Raw genomic sequence first — 17,988 nt, forward strand, 5'->3', positions numbered from 1 at the left:
GAACTTCCCCTTTAATGAGTGTATATTGAAACATTAGGCTCGTTCGAGATGAACTGCGCCTCGCCTGTAAAGTAGACGAGAGCAGGCGGCAGCAGCGGGGGGGGTGACAAAAGTCCGCTCTCAAGTGGGACAGTTTTCCAGCTGACTCCAGCAGCCTTCAGACTGAACAGGAAGTGACAGAAACACGGTGGTCCGATTCCGATTTAATAAAATGTTATCAGACCCATATATCAGCTCCTACACAGTCTCCAGTTGATTTTATTATGACAGAGTAGCTGTCAGAATGATCTACATGCGATCTGTTGCTGATTTTAATTAACAACAGACTGTAGAAGATCTGTAATCTGAACAGATTTAGTCTCTCTGACTTCTAAACATCACTATCAGCCTCACAACATGTGTTCTGTACAGAATAAGCTTTTAAATCAGACAAATAGCAGTTAAAATCCCTCCGATTCAAAATCAATGAAAAGTTTATATAAAACGTCGTCATGTTGAGTCGATTCTGAACCAATCAGCTGTTCGATCAGCTGAGAGACCGGCGTTTCCCAGCATGCACTGGGTCCGCCTGCGTCCGCCTGGCTCTTGCAGTTGGTGAAAAGCAACTGCGCTACCTGCGTCTCAGAACTGCGGCCGCCTTGGTCTCGTGAGATTATCGTTGCCCACGTGTGCATGACGTCAGAGCAAGTCGGGATCAAGTCGGACACAAATCTAACCGGCATGCAACGGGCGGCGATCGCCGGTGATCGATTCTGCGCAGATCTGGCTCATCTCGAACAAGCCTATTGACTCAGGAGTTCTTCACCTGGTGCTTCGATTTATTTCTTCCCCATTCATGTGGAAATGGCAGTTGTGCAATGGTGAATAATTACAAAAATATATCAAAAGTAACTAAAACAAACAAGGAACTAAGTACATACTATTTAAATTATCATACTAAACAAATATTAAACAATACAAAAGCCTAAATCAGGCCCTGACTATTGGGCTCCAGCACCTGCACCCTTCCAGGCCAAACTGTTCTGCCCACCACTAGCCTCTGCCTCCTCCCTTTATACCAGAAGCCCCTCCTACAAGACAAAACTTAAGTTAAGTTAATTTAATTGGAAATCAATCAAACTCCATCATGTTACCTCAACATGCCAAAACATTTCTGGCTACATTAATACACCAGATACCAACTATAAACCCAGAAATTAAATGGTACATGCTGAACAAGCTTCTCAAAACAGAACACTTTAGGCACTCCAGTACCCCCCTCTGTACTGGCTTACACTTGGACCGTTCCAGGTCCTCCCCCCTATAAATTACTCCAGACTCTGCCACTTCCTGTTTGCCTCTTTGACCCAGCTCCCTGCTTGAAGATGAGAACGGGTGAGACATGCTAACATTTGGATGACCTCGTGTGTGTGTTGTATTTATCAAATAATTATTTCTACTCCTTTGACTAGTGCTTAAATACACTGAAAGGAAATAACATGAATTGACAAGCCATGTGTCTATTGATGCTAGCCCACATGCTAATGGTAATGCTAATGCTAACAGTCCTATGCTAACGCTGTTGCTAGGGTTAGCTTAGCATGCTAGGACCAATGCTACCACTGGCTTAGATGAAGGCATGAGCTAACCCCATGACAATTATATTGTGCAATTCTTCGATTATTCTTGTGATGTGAACCAGTAGGTGATGGAGAGTGAAGACCATACTGGGGGAAACACAGACCCTGCTCCTGATTTAATCAAAAGCTTGTTTTAGCCGTGCCACTCCTACTAATTACAACATATATTACATCAGTAGTTTTCATGCTCTGACCTGTGTGACCGTGAGGTTAATAAACTGCCTTCTGCGTTGTAATAAAAAGGTTTTTTTAAATGTAGAAATCTTAAATTTAACATAATGAACTCTGAAGGGAAATGATGATTTCATTCATTAAAAGAAATGGAGTCAAAATGTTGATCACACTTTATTTATTTAATCCGACAGACATTTCAGATAATTTTACAGTCGTCACAGGAAACACTGGTCTGTGATTGGCTGGTCCCAAGGTATTTAAAAACTGAAGATAACCATAGCAACAGCAGTGATGCTCTAACGCTCCGTCAGCAGTTAACTGAGCGGTGAAACTAACCGGACCGTAACATGCTGTTATTCATAACTCAATCAATATTTATCACTCAATCAATATGTATCAAACTACAACAACTATCCCCATGCTGTTACATAAAACCCAAATATCCACCCAGAGTCACTCAGATCAAACTTAAACTATTCCCCCACCTTCCTCATCCTGATACCTCCTAACATCAGTTTCTACACCTTCTTAATAGATTTATGTTTGGACTTTGTTAAAGTTTATTTCTAAAGCACGGAATTGGGCTGGGTCATTCAATACCCAATTTTAATCCCATAGAAGTAAAGCTCCTCAGCATCAGTGAGCCAATCAGCACGCAGCATGCTTCTACCAAGATCTACTAATGTCTGTGATTGGCTGTCTAAAGCCTGGCTCAGACTACAGGAGTTTTAAAATCCTAATCGATTTTGAAGTCTGGTTGCAGCACACACTTGAGGAGAATCTTTGCCGATTTTCTTCCCTCAAATCTTAAACATGCTCACACTACAAGGTTTGTAAATAGTGGATCATCACACACTACAAGATGTTCTTAAGATTATCTTAAGATAATTTAGCACGTCACGTGATGCGATCTCACGGGGAAGCGCATGTAAACAAAATGGATATGTGTCACGGCAACTTGCTGTAGTAATACTTATCCTTTGTACCAATAAAAAACAAAGAAAATAAAACGAGCGTGGACGATAATATTATTCAAACAAACTATCGTATTTTCCGGACTATAAGTCGCACTTTTTTTCCTACTTTGGCTGGTCCTGCGACTTATAGTCAGGTGCGACTTATATATCAAAATATATATAATTTAACATGTTTTTACATGTTAATTCATACTGAAAACATCACCGTCTACAGCCGCGAGAGGCTTGTGACAACTAGAACGCTGCTCCTAAAGACAACTGAGAAAGAAAAGAGATTACAAACTGCAGGTAGTAAAATATGCAGCCCGGAAACGGTCATCGAGCAGCAGAAAGAAAGTTTGAAATGAGGGAGAACCTTGTGAGGGAGACTGGTGAAAAGGTGACTCTTACTGCAGTGAAGAAATCAAAGAAAGCTAATCGGCTAATCGCGGGCTGAAAGCAAGACGGCCAGAGCTGGAGGAACGAGTCCACAGGTGGGGGCTTGAACACCGCGGGTGGGGCTTCACATTACCAGATAATCTGACCTGCAACACTTCACAACACAGATAATCTGATCTGTGAACGCCTCACATTACCAGATAATCTGACCGTGAACACCTCCTCACATTACCAGATAATCTGACCTGTGAACACCTCCTCACATTACCAGATAATCTGACCTGTGAACGCTTCACATTACCAGATAATCTGACCTGTGAACACCTCCTCACATTACCAGATAATCTGACCTGTGAACGCCTCACATTACCAGATAACCTGACCTGTGAACGCCTCACATTACCAGATAATCTGACCTGTGAACGCCTTCATTATTACCAGATAATCTGACCTGTGAACACCTTCACATTACCAGATAATCTGACCTGTGAACACCTCACATTACCAGATAATCTGACCTGTGAACACCTCACATTACCAGATAATCTGACCTGTGAACACCTCACATTACCAGATAATCTGACCTGTGAACCTCACATTACCAGATAATTTGACCTGTGAACGCCTCACATTACCAGATAATCTGACCTGTGAACACCTCACATTACCAGATAATCTGACCTGTGAACACCTCACATTACCAGATAATCTGATCTGTGAACGCCTCACATTACCAGATAATCTGACCTGTGAACACCTCCTCACATTACCAGATAATCTGACCTGTGAACCTCACATTACCAGATAATCTGACCTGTGAACACCTCCTCACATTACCAGATAATCTGACCTGTGAACACCTCCTCACATTACCAGATAATCTGACCTGTGAACTTACATTACCAGATAATCTGACCTGTGAACACCTCCTCACATTACCAGATAATCGACCTGTCAACGCCACATTACCAGATAATCTGACCTGTGAAGCTCACATTACCAGATAATCTGACCTGTGAACGCTTCACATTACCAGATAATCTGATCTGTGAACGCCATTACTACCAGATAATCTGACCTGTGAACACCTCCTCACATTACCAGATAATCTGACCTGTGAACACCTCCTCACATTACCAGATAATCTGATCTGTGAACGCCTCACATTACCAGATAATCTGACCTGTGAAGCTCACATTACCAGATAATCTGACCTGTGAAGACCTCCTCACATTACCAGATAATCTGACCTGTGAAGCCTCACATTACCAGATAATCTGACCTGCTGAACACCTCCTCACATTACCAGATAATCTGACCTGTGAACACCTCCTCACATTACCAGATAATTTGACCTGTGAACGCTTCACATTATCAGATAATCTGACCTGTGAACGCCACATTACCAGATAATCTGATCAGTGAACGCCATCACATACCAGATCATTCGCACCCGTCAACTTCCATTACCAGATAATCTGATCAGTGAACCTCACATTACCAGATCATCTGACCTGGTGAAGCCACATTACCAGATAATCTGATCTGTGAACATCTCACATTACCAGATAATCTCACCTGGAACGCCTCACATTACCAGATAATCTGACCTGTGAACGCATTCACATTACCAGATAATCTGATCTGTGAACATCTCACATTACCAGATAATCTGATCTGTGAACATCTCACATTACCAGATAATCTGACCTGTGAACGCCTCACATTACCAGATAATCTGACCTGTGAACGCCTCACATTACCAGATAATCTGACCTGTGAACACCTCACATTACCAGATAATCTGACCTGTGAACACCTCACATTACCAGATAATCTGATCAGTGAATGCCTCACATTACCAGATAATCTGATCTGTGAACGCCTCACATTACCAGATAATCTGACCTGTGAACGCCTCACATTACCAGATAATCTGATCAGTGAATGCCTCACATTACCAGATAATCTGATCAGTGAATGCCTCACATTACCAGATAATCTGACCTGTGAACGCCTCACATTACCAGATAATCTGATCTGTGAATGCCTCACATTACCAGATAATCTGACCTGTGAACGCCTCACATTACCAGATAATCTGATCAGTGAACGCCTCACATTACCAGATAATCTGACCTGTGAACGCCTCACATTACCAGATAATCTGATCAGTGAACGCCTCACATTACCAGATAATCTGACCTGTGAACGCCTCACATTACCAGATAATCTGATCAGTGAACGCCTCACATTACCAGATAATCTGACCTGTGAACGCCTCCTCACGTTACCAGATAATCTGATCTGTGAATGCCTCACATTACCAGATAATCTGACCTGTGAACGCCTCACATTACCAGATAATCTGATCAGTGAACGCCTCACATTACCAGATAATCTGACCTGTGAACGCCTCCTCACGTTACCAGATAATCTGATCTGTGAATGCCTCACATTACCAGATAATCTGCCGAACATCGGAACTGATCAAGGTCCTCGACAAGATTTTTTCTCAGATTCTCGGGAGGTGTAAATCGGGCATAAATCGGCCTAAAACTCCTGTAGTCTGAGCCAGGCTTAATGTTACATGTCGTAGAGACACGCAGCAACAACTCTGTTAGCCAGAGACTGCAGTGTGTGACACATCGGTGGAAAAGAGATTTGTACTGTTATGTTGTAATTTCCTTTTGTTAAAATGGATTTATTGACTTCAGGAACTGGTATTAAATATTGAATATTTTTGAATGATAGTCAGCTCTACCCAGGATTCTCCCTGTTTCTTCACCTCCACCTTGTTAAATATGTTTAGATATCAGATCTCCTTCTGGTATCTTATTACTAACTTATTACATCCCATTAATAGTGACAATTGGTATGGATTAAAAAAATATGTAAATTTATAATAATTTGAAAATGATAGCACACACAAATTTAAACACCGAAAAAAACAGGACTTAAAACTATGTAGACCGGCAAGAAAAGGCTTATTCATCCATCCCACTCAGTTCTGATTCTGATTCTATATCCATCCGACAGTCAGACGGTGGGGGGTTGGAGCAGGGCTCAGTTTGATTAATAAGATCTTTAAATAGGTCCCTTGCCCCTTTATGTATAAAGCAAAGTGCGCCCCCCGGCCTTTCGTATTGGGTGTATGCTCTGTTTACATCAGCGATACAGATCAGATTATTAGTCTTACCTATACACCACTTGGAATGATCTTTTGTATTCGGCCACCCCCCCAACCCAGCAATCTTTACGGATTTAATTCTGTCCACTTGATGTTTTCCGTCGTAGAAACTGTCACTCTGTAGGCCCCAGGTCTGGACTCCCACATCAGTCTCGTATATATTTGCAATAGTTTGGTAAAGATCTCCAACTGCAACAACACATGAGTCATGTTACAGAATCTGATCACATCCTGACAGTTCAATACTGACTCATGTTACACTAAATACTCCTCCTTCTACATCCTTTACTCAGCAAATCATCTGTTCCACTTGGATTCAAATGTATATTTTTGCATTGATAGTTTGTACACATTCTGCACATTAGTAATACCAAAAGATTAAAGAAATTAAATTTGAATGAAACAAATTGCACATACTATATATTTTTTGCACATTATGCACTCAATCTATTCAGCCTCTTTTTCTGATGTTAACCAGCTATTTGTTTCTGTATTTATTGTTTATTTCATATGAATGTTTTTGTTTATGTTTGCAGCAACCACCCAGGCAGATTCCTCATAAGTGTAACTAATAAAGACAATAAACCTTTTCAGATTCTGAAAACTTGGAAACTGTAAAGTTGTCAGTATTTTAGCTCCAATTGGTGCAATGTATGAAGATGATGACTGTAAACATTTTTAGTGACTGAGAACATTTTGTTACCAAATTGTTTTGGGTTGTTGCAGTCTTTTCTCCTTGCATCTGCTGTAGAAAGTCCTGAAAAAACAAACCGTAGAATTGTCAGTTTGTGTAATCTTCAGACAAAACCACAGACAGTTATTTATACAATAAAAACATTTTTCATTTGAGGCACAGAGTCTCTGACACTTTCACAAGAACCTTTTTGGATAAAACTACAGTAGCAGCTTCTCTCATTTCCACAGTAAAAATGTCTCTTTTCTTTGTAACTTTGTCTTTACTAAGTTAGATCATCTGATTCAAACCAACATGCAGATATCTCACCTTTATACTGTTGTTTAGCAATGCTATAAAACAGTGTTCTTCCTGTTGATGTCAGCTCCTGGAATTTGAATTTATTTGCGTCACGTTTTGGTCTTTTCTTTAAGTTTTTCTCTGTAACATCTATAAGCTCTTTATGGAAGCCGTCTGGAAGATAATGATCAAACGGGAAAGCTGCGATATCCAGCAGGTGTTGACCTTCAAATAGTACAACAAGACAACATTAACATCATATTCAAATCAACCACTAACACCATAAATATGAATATTTAATTGAGAACATTACCTATGTATTGGAACTGGTTGTAGTTGAATGTTACACAGATAAACGTCTGAGCATTCGTTGCTCCGCTGTCAGGCCAGAAGTTATTTTGATCTCTTTTGAAAGGGAACTGTGGTGTGCTGTGTGAGAGCCAGACTCCTGTAGTTTTATCCATCATCACAACTCCTGAAACATCAACAGATAGACAGATAACAGGTGGTAATATGTGGTTTCTTGACTGTTTTAAATTTCAATTAGGGGTGTCACAATTTTGATTTTAAACCTAAAATTGTTCAAAATGAGCTTTCAATTTCGACTATAAAATTTAAGAGTGCAATTGGTGATTCCCCGAGTATTTTTTCTCTATCCACCACCCCTGTCTACTTGCACATGTCCGAAAAAATAAAACAAAAAGACACAGTGGAGCTTAGCATCTTTTCAAAGTCTGTTCAAAGTCTCCTAGTGTTTTGGTAGGTATATGCAGTTTGTTTTTTGGTGATCTAAACACTGTGGCAGCTCCATGGAGTTCCCAGTGTGTTTTACCCTCCAGTCTCCGCAACTATCACATGACTGAAAACTACTATATATTCAACCATATACGTTGTGTATATATATATATAATTCACATGCGTGAGATAAAGCTGTTTTCACACATACAGGTAATTTACTTCTTGTCAGTGTTGCCAACTTAATGACTTTGTCACTAGATTTAGCGACTTTTCAGACCGCCTTAGCGACTTTTTTTCAAAAAAGCGACTAGCGACAATACTGGCGACTTTCTGTAGAAAAGTCGCCAGTATTGTCTAGAGAGCATTCGAGGTATTTCTCTCCTGTAGTCGCCAAAAGAGTCTTCTGTTCTGTGACTGAGGGTGAGCTGGTGGTTCAGTTATCCGAGAATAAGTGACTGTTAGCCGGGGACAGAGCACCGCGAGCTGCCGGTCATTTCGGTGGAGTTACAGGTAAGTAAGTAATGAAACGACTAGATGAAGAAAAGAATTAATGTTAGTGCCTATGTTAGTATTATGGCAAAACGCGCAGGAGGGGGGGGAACCCGGGCTGAGCCCGTTTGTAACTACGGGAGCCCAGAGGGGAGCGTCGGTGGATGTTAAGGGGAAAACCGATTTTCATTTAAACAAATCGACGTTAACTACACATTCGAGTTAATCGATAAAATCGATTTATCGCCCAGCCCTACTTCAAACTAACAGATAAAAGACTAGATCAGTGATCTGATGGAGGGATCCTCTAGCTCAAGATGTCTCTGAGATCTGTTGCTGCTCTGATGTTACTTTTAGAGTTTTTTATTAGTACGAGCCGCCCTGCTTTTTAATTTAGTTCACTTGAATATGTTGTTTGACTGTTGGCTACAGATGTATTCACTCTGATCAGCCTCTGTCCTCTGTGATGAAAACCTGATGGAGGTTCAGAGAGATGTTTCCTGTGAGAGATGCTTTCTCTACTCACCTTTACTGTGACCAAACTTATCTTGAGCATTACATCCTGGAGGTTGGTCGCTGTAGGAGATGAATCCAAAGTCGTCTGTCTATAAATGATGCAGAATGAAGAGAAGAAACTTAATGTTTTAATTATTGGGATGTACGCAACCAATCCAGAGAGAGAACAGCAAGGTACCAAATCTACTGCTGCAGATTCATTATTCAATTACATTTTTAATCATCTGTTGAGATAAATTCTCAGTTGAAACATCATTGTTGTAAATAATTAAAGGGAAATAAAAGTTACTCATGGATAGTGAGTTTACTGCATCTTTTTGGATAGGATAGGATGCGTACTTGGCAACAACAACTACATATTTACTCATCTGTTATATGTTGAACAGTTTGAACAGAGCACATTGAGATATCTTTGATGAAGTCTAGATAGTTGATGCTTTATAATTAGTACAGACAATAATATCTATCCATCAGTTTTGTTATGGTTTCAGTGTTTTGCTTTGCATTTTGTCCCATTTCTGTTGCGTTATTGATTTCTGTATGTTTCCTGTGTTTGTATATTCTGTATATTCCTGTTCCCTATTGTGTTGATGTATTCCGTTCTGTGTATTGTGTGTTTCGGTTAATTCCTGTGTTCCCTGTTCTCCCTTGTGTGTTCTAGTGTTGTGTCAAGTTTCTGTATTTAGTTGAATTCTTGTTTTCTGTCTTTTCTGTTTCCTGTTTTATTCTGATAGATTGTCTTGTCTTGTCCTGGGGCCTATTGCACAAAAGTAGAATAAAGAAATCCAGGATAAATGAAAAAGCGCAGCTTGACTTAGTGTGATCCACTCATCGCGGCTCAATCGGTTGCACGTTTGCCGAGCCAGGATAAGTAGGTGAAGCTATGTCAAGCCAGGAGTAGATAGCTGGGATAAGTGCACGTTCACGGATTTCTTAAATAGACCACGATATCGATAACAGATTTACTGATGCAGAAATGGAAAAGACGTGTGCAGCATATGTTTCACCCGCTGAGCAGCCGCTTCTAATGGAAATTTAGAGGAGGTGAAACATATAATATGCAAAAAGGGAAACATGGCTGTTATCAAACAGTAAAGAAAAGAGAGGGAATGCCCGACAGACAATAGCGGACCGACTGAATACGTATGGATTTAAAAAAAAATCTACTCACTCCACGTTTTAATTGCTTTAATATGCTTGTTTTATGTGTTGGTTTTATTGCTGTATCTGTTTTTATGCGCTAAATGTGCTGGTTTTAGTGTAAAGTGTCTTTGAGTAGCCTGTAAAGCACTAATAAATAAAATGTTTTATTATTTAGTCTACGCCTTAAAAGTGAGCAGAGGGAATTCTTGTTCCCGGGAAATTTATAAGGACTAGGCTTAATTTCAAAGCTTATTCATAATGTGAGAATATGTTTTACAACCATATGCACAGATCTTCATAAGCTATGTCTAATTCTAAATATCTTTCTACAATTAATGTTCATACAGAACAAACATGACAAAAACTAGAAAAAGAAGTGACTTCAATACACGCTGTATGATATGCATATGCTAATAAGCATATCTGTAAAATAATGTAGCCTATTATTATTCATGTTTTTTTCTCACTCCCAAGATGACAATGACAGCCCCAAAATTAAATAAAAAATAATTAATAAATTCAAAAAAAGGACATTTGATCATTGTTGATCATTGATCATTGTTGTCGTTATTGATGCTAAAAGTCTCTTTTAGAGTCCGCTGCACGGTGTGGGAGGATCCCCCTGCCTCCCCCCGCCTCCCCCCGCCTCCCCGCGTTGCACGGGGCATATTTCACGGGGACAGCAGCGGAGGAAAAGCCCATTTCCTCCGTATCGTATCCGTAACTTTTTACCATTACCATCTCAACAACCGCAGTAGTAGGATTTAAATCAAACTGGTGACAGCAATAGTGAAAAGTTATGCATGTTAATAAAATGAAGCAGAACACATTCAGAAGACAACGGAATAACTGTTAAACACATTTATTTCGGATCAGAGCAGCAGCTGATTTAACACATCAGACTCCAGGATTAATCTTAGCCTGGCTGTTAGCCTGCTCTGGACCAGGCTAGCTGCAAAGAATAAATCACCATGGTTACTTGGCTGGGCTTAATTCAACCTGCTTTTGTGCAACCAAGTGAAAGCTAAATTCATCCAGGATAACCTGAATATCCCGGCTTAATCCCTTATCCTGGTTTTGTAACCGTGCAACCGGCCGCCCCGCTAGGGTCTAATGTAATCAAGCAGTGTCTTGGTTCTCAGCAAGTTTGAGTTATTAACCGAGCCTTGTTTCTGGTGCATCTTAGAGGATTGTGTTCATGGCAATTCACACATTATCAATGGGGAAGTACAGTACATTACATACAAATACACGTCATGTTATTGTGGTAGTTATGTTAAGTTAAATGTTAGAGAAGTGAATGTTGCTACGTGGTAGCTAGGCTAGGCTGTCACAAGGAGACCGTGGCACCAGGCTACTGAACGAGACCGTAAAGACCGTAACCGAGGGTGCATGAGTCTATATTCAAACGGGTGTCTAGGTTCTCAGCAAGTTTGAGTTATCAACCGATAGCAGAAGCCTTTATGTCTCGTGCATTTTAGAATTGTGTTGATGGAAATTCATATGCTACATTACCAAGGGGAAAGTATTAGGCCTATATCATATACAAATACACGTAATGTTATCTTGATAGACATGTAAAGTTAAACGCGATCACCCCCACACCCGCCACCGAGGGCACGCGAACCGGTGACCGAATCTATTAACTCGGTAGGCCAACCAACGACCGTCCGGTTGAACCGACTCTCGTAAAAGAGTTGGTTGTCCCATCACTACTTGTGTTGCTTCCCTGTGCCCTGTGTTGTTTCCTGCATCAGTTTACTCGTGCCTGTGTTTTGCCCGTCAGTTTTTTGTTTTTGTGTTTTGCCACCTTTGTGTTACAATAAATCCCTGAGTCCAACCATCTCCTGCCTGCCTACCTCTCTCTGCATTTGGGTCCACATTCCCTGCTTCCTCATCACAACTTTGAGTCATGGTTTCATTTTTATCAAAATAGAAAGAGCTGCAGTTAAAAAAATATTCTCACCATTGATTTGATTGGTTTTAAAATGGGCCGCAGGGTGTTTGCCAGGGCACCTTCAGGATGGTTGATAAACTTATAGAGCTCCTTCTTCCCAGCTGAATCAATGTAAAGATATTCCAAACCCTCTTTCGGGTTGGGGACCTTGGGTTTCTCTGGGTCTTTGGGTGCCTTGTAGATGATGTACCTGATGATGAGTAGAAGAGAAACATCAATGAGCAGAGAGGACAGACACTCATCAGCAGTAAACAATAAATCTAGTCTTTTGAATCTTGAATTATGTACAGAGTAGGGCTGACGGAATGAATGCTGGAAGTCAAATATAATTTGAATATCAAAAAAATCAATACTATTCAAATGTTATATTTTTTTATAAATATTTTGGCTATCTTCCTCTTCTCGTGTCACGTTTGATGAACAATAAGTTAGCGGGAGTGAGAAACACAAGGCATTGTGAGCGGAGCTATCATTACGTACTGAATAACCTAGGCACATTAGTAATTACCTTCTAATATCTGTATTCTCAGTAACGTGACAATCTGCAAGGAACAGGTTGCTTATAAATCACTAAAATAGTAGCGACAGCATCGTTTGGCTTAGTTATCAATGCCGTTAGCATCGTGGCTAACACTGTTAGTGTTACTTAGTTTATGACAAATGGTTTCGGCTGTGCTTCCTAACATGATGTCATTGTGCTAACCGAGCAGCGTTAGCATTTACAACAGAGCCCAGGCTCAGCTTAAACTCTTTGTAGAACATAAAGAAATCCAGACAGAGAATTAATCTAGTTTTTGAGTGTTGTCTCACCAGTCCACTGTTACACCATCGCGGCCAGTGTGGTCTTTGCAGGTCACTCTTTGTCCGTCAGCGGTCCAGCAGAGCAGACTGACCATCAGGAGAATCCTCCACATAACTCCCTAAAACACACAATTACAGCAACAGTTACACCTCCACATTCACTGACCATCAGGAAAATCCTCCACATAACTCCCTAAAACACACAATTACAGCAACAGTTACACCGCCACATTCACTGAGCTTGAAGTTCACATTATCCTGTTTTTATTATCACTATTACAAAAGGTTTTAAAGCGCCCATATTATGCTCATTTTCAGGTTCATAACTGTATTTAGAGGTTGTACCAGAATAGGTTTAAATGGTTTTATTTTTAATAAAAACCATTTTTTTTTTTTTTTGTTTTTTTTTCTTCCCCCTTTTTTTTTCACCCTGTGTTCAGGTCTCTGTTTTAGTTACAGAGTGAGACCTCTCAACTTCTGTAACATCTTTGTTGGGAGTCGCACATGCTCAGTAGCTAGGTAAGACTACATGCTCAGTAGCTAGGTAAAACTACATGCTCAGTAGCTAGGTAAAACTACATGCTCAGTAGCTAGGTAAGACTACATGCTCAGTAGCTAGGTAAAACTACATGCTCAGTAACTAGGTAAGACTACATGCTCAGTAGCTAGGTAAGACTACATGCTCAGTAGCTAGGTAAGGACTACATGCTCAGTAGCTAGGTAAGGACTACATGCTCAGTAGCTAGGTAAGACTACATGCTCAGTAACTAGGTAAGACTACATGCTCAGTAGCTAGGTAAGACTACATGCTCAGTAGCTAGGTAAGACTACATGCTCAGTAGCTAGGTAAGGACTACATGATCAGTAGCTAGGTAAGGACTACATGCTCAGTAGCTAGGTAAGACTACATGCTCAGTAGCTAGGTAAGGACTACATGATCAGTAGCTAGGTAAGACTACATGATCAGTAGCTAGGTAAGACTACATGCTCAGTAGCTAGGTAAGGACTACATGCTCAGTAGCTAGGTAAGACTACATGATCAGTAGCTAGGTAAGACTACATGCTCAGTAGCTAGGTAAGGACTACATGATCAGTAGCTAGGTAAGACTACATGCTCAGTAGCTAGGTAAGACTACATGATCAGTAGCTAGGTAAGACTACATGATCAGTAGCTAGGTAAGACTACATGCTCAGTAGCTAGGTAAGACTACATGCTCAGTAGCTAGGTAAGACTACATGATCAGTAGCTAGGTAAGACTACATGATCAGTAGCTAGGTAAGACTACATGCTCAGTAGCTAGGTAAGACTACATGCTCAGTAGCTAGGTAAGACTACATGCTCAGTAGCTAGGTAAGACTACATGATCAGTAGCTAGGTAAGACTACATGATCAGTAGCTAGGTAAGACTACATGCTCAGTAGCTAGGTGAGACTACATGCTCAGTAGCTAGGTAAGACTACATGATCAGTAGCTAGGTGAGACTACATGCTCAGTAGCTAGGTAAGACTACATGCTCAGTAGCTAGGTAAGACTACATGATCAGTAGCTAGGTCAGACTACATGCTCAGTAGCTAGGTAAGACTACATGCTCAGTAGCTAGGTAAGACTACATGATCAGTAGCTAGGTAAGACTACATGCTCAGTAGCTAGGTAAGGACTACATGCTCAGTAGCTAGGTAAGACTACATGCTCAGTAGCTAGGTAAGACTACATGCTCAGTAGCTAGGTAAACTCACAATTGCTAGCTAGCTGTTTCTCCAACTGCAGTCAGTACAAGGCAGTATTAGCCGGGAGACTTCTTCTAACCGAGGTCACACTTCACACTTAGCGTGGAATACCTGCAGAACAGGGAGTAGTTCTTTAGTAGTTCTTTAGTAGTTCTTTAGTAGATTAGGGTGAACTAGTGTGTGTTGTAGCAGTGTTTTGCCATTGAGAACGAGCTAGCATGCTAAAGGTTAGCCCCGTAGCCCCCTCCTCTTTTGGCTAGTGACGTAGAAAGCCGTGCAGATTTTGACCAGCTCACCAGGAGACTGAAGGAGGACACATTCAGAAACCAGATCTCACTCAGAACACCATGGATGGGTTAATTCAAAGTTTGTATGTGTGTGGAAGCACCAGAGACACAATTTCGAATTTGAAAATAACACTCCAAATCCCAGAAAAGGTGATTTCTTTTTTCATAATATGTGCACTTTTAAAGTAATTAATTAGTGAGGAATTTGGCTTATAGGGGACAAAAGTTGTTAACATTCTTCACCTGATAGTCAGTGTGTTACATTTAAAAATCCTTACTTTAGTACCAGACATTCATCAGTTTTTGATAAATTAGTTGGTATTTTTTTTTTAATATGACTTCATTCATTCACACGGTTACATCTGTAGTTAACATGTTTTTGTGTGTGTGGCATTTTTAGGCCTTTATTTGACAGTTTAGATTTGAAGGGGAGAGAGGGGGGGAACGACAGTCACACGCTCTACCAGCTGAGCTACCCAGGCTCTCCTCTAGTAAACATCTTTATTGTAAACTGCAGTTTGTGTTTGTGGCGCCTTTAATTTCAGATATAAGTGAAAATGACTGGATATTATGCAATATTATACATATAGTATATCACATAATTCCATATGGCACATATTAAGGAGTGCATCATTAAACATTTCACATCAATGGCCATCTATTAAACAGGAAGACAGACTGAAACCCCTTTTCCACCGAGGCAGAGCTGGTGCTGGTTCGGAGCCAGAGCCTAGTTTAAAATCGGTTATTTGGTTTTGGACCACCAAAACACCAGCTCCGAACCAGTAAAAGTGGCTCTTAAGTAGCACCAAATCATCGCTGGGCCAGAGGTAAGAACCGCTTACGTCAGTGGCTGGGAGTGTGGTTACCGTGACCAACAAGACGAACAGAAACTTGTGTGCGCCATGTTTGAATTAGCAGATAAACACGATGGACGCGACTAAACAACAACAACAACAGCAGCAGCAACAACAGCAGCAGCAGCAGCAGCAGCAGCAGCGGTAGCGGTCAGAGGAGGAAACAAGCTGCTTTCTCGCACTATAAAGGCGAGCCGCGCGAACATGTTGGATCCGCTGAGTTTGGATGCCGATGTCGGTCCGCAAAGCCACGAACATCACTAGCACAGCAACGTCCGCCATTGTTGATGGTGTGTTTGTGTTTGGCGCCGCCACGCTAACGTTGCTGGGACAGATGAGACGTTTACAGTGACGTTAGACCTGGCTCTGTGCCGGCTCTTTATACAGTGACGTGAGACCTGGCTCTGTGCCGGCTCTGTATACAGTGACGTGAGACCTGGCTCTGTGCCGGCTCTGTATACAGTGACGTGAGACCTGGCTCTGTGCCGGCTCTGTATACAGTGACGTGAGACCTGGCTCTGTGCCGGCTCTGTATACAGTGACGTGAGACCTGGCTCTGTGCCGGCTCTGTATACAGTGACGTGAGACCTGGCTCTGTGCCGGCTCTGTATACAGTGACGTGAGACCTGGCTCTGTGCCGGCTCTGTATACAGTGACGTGAGACCTGGCTCTGTGCCGGCTCTGTATACAGTGACGTGAGACCTGGCTCTGTGCCGGCTCTGTATACAGTGACGTGAGACCTGGCTCTGTGCCGGCTCTGTATACAGTGACGTTAGACCTGGCTCTGTGCCGGCTCTTTAGCATGTGGAGAAGCAAACCGGTTCTTTGGAGGCTCGTCAGTCGAACCAACTCCGAACCGGCTGTAGCTCTAGCTCTGAACCAGCACCTGGTTCTTGTTGGTGGAAAAGGGGCATGATTGAGAACCATCCAACCTGTTGTGTATCATACCTGTGTTTTTAAAGTCCTGGTCAAACCAGGAAGAGGTCCAGAGAAATGGATCTCAAGTTCCTGAAGCTTGGTGACGCAGCAACTAAGGACTCTTTCTGGAAGAAAGACAATAATGAATCGTATGAATGTTTTTTAAAGATGACAAATAAGAAATACAGTTTTCGCTCGTGTTTCAGAACTATTGGATTCTGAGTAAAATCATTGATACAATCTAAGAAACAATTCTTAATTTAAATTCAGCTCTTTTCATTTTAATGTTACTGAAAGAATCATATGCTCAGTTATGTCAAATACATTTTCCTCATTCATTTATATCTGTTGTATCTTCTGATCTGATCATTTTAAAGTATTTCCAGTTTCAAAGTGTTCTTACCTGTGTTGTTGGTCTGTGATGCTGAGGAGGCAGAGAGCAGTTTATATACCTGCAGAGGGAGGAGGACGATCTGCGGTCACATATTTTGGAAATTACAGTAAGTCAACTCACACCCTTTCTCTGAATGTAAAATCAACAACTTTTGGCACAATCCAGAAATTTGCATATAGCACCTTTCAACAACAAAGTCAATTTTATTTGTATGACACCTTTCATTACAAGTAAACCCAAAGTGCTTTACATTAAAACAGCATGAATAGAAAAGAATACAATATACACAAGACAATCAACAACTTTAATAATTACAAACAATCACATGCATTGAAATGTAGTGAAGAGGTGTCTTAAATCCTGGTTTCATCTCACAGTGTTTATTTCATTTTAATTCTGCTTCAGATGGAAATACAGTCAATGTTCTTTACATAATGTTGGATCGTTTAATAGAATAGTACAGCATACTGTATGTATAAACATAACATGTGAATGTATAATGTGAACATGCAAACTAACCAATTTTAAGCAACCAGGAAAGAGTCTCTGAAATGTAATTCAGCAGAACACACGTCATGAATGTAAAGAACATGTTGGGCGTTCCTTTACAGGAAGAGACTTAAAGTAAACAATGAACAGGATCAGTTGTTTGCACTCTGAGGTCTGACTGTCATCTTTTATAAAGATGAGCACACATGAAATATAATCTCTCAGTGCTGCACTAAAGAAACACTTTCCTTCAGTGATGATAACCCTGCTGGTCTTTGACTCTCTGTGTAGATCAGGGGTCAGCAACTTAACTCAACCAATCAACACTAGCAATAAGTGTGACAGAGTTGTTTTAAATGT

The 17,988-nt window shown here is 40.9% G+C and overlaps 1 protein-coding gene across 1 annotated transcript; it reads right to left on the minus strand.

Annotated features, from left to right (window-relative positions):
* Window positions 1–5,605: 5,605 nt before the first annotated feature.
* Window positions 5,606–16,867, minus strand: LOC120545288 (deoxyribonuclease-2-alpha-like). The gene is made up of 8 exons (XM_039779495.1): window positions 16,776–16,867; window positions 12,965–13,074; window positions 12,164–12,344; window positions 9,065–9,143; window positions 7,625–7,786; window positions 7,342–7,536; window positions 7,042–7,095; window positions 5,606–6,527 (listed from the first exon to the last, which is right to left on the minus strand). Exons 2-8 carry the CDS (start codon window positions 13,066–13,068, stop codon window positions 6,136–6,138), a joined length of 1,167 nt encoding a protein of 388 aa, XP_039635429.1. The 5' UTR covers window positions 13,069–13,074; window positions 16,776–16,867; the 3' UTR covers window positions 5,606–6,135.
* Window positions 16,868–17,988: the final 1,121 nt, after the last annotated feature.

This window comes from Perca fluviatilis, chromosome 17 (assembly GCF_010015445.1).
Source record: "Perca fluviatilis chromosome 17, GENO_Pfluv_1.0, whole genome shotgun sequence".
Lineage (NCBI taxonomy): Eukaryota > Metazoa > Chordata > Actinopteri > Perciformes > Percidae > Perca > Perca fluviatilis.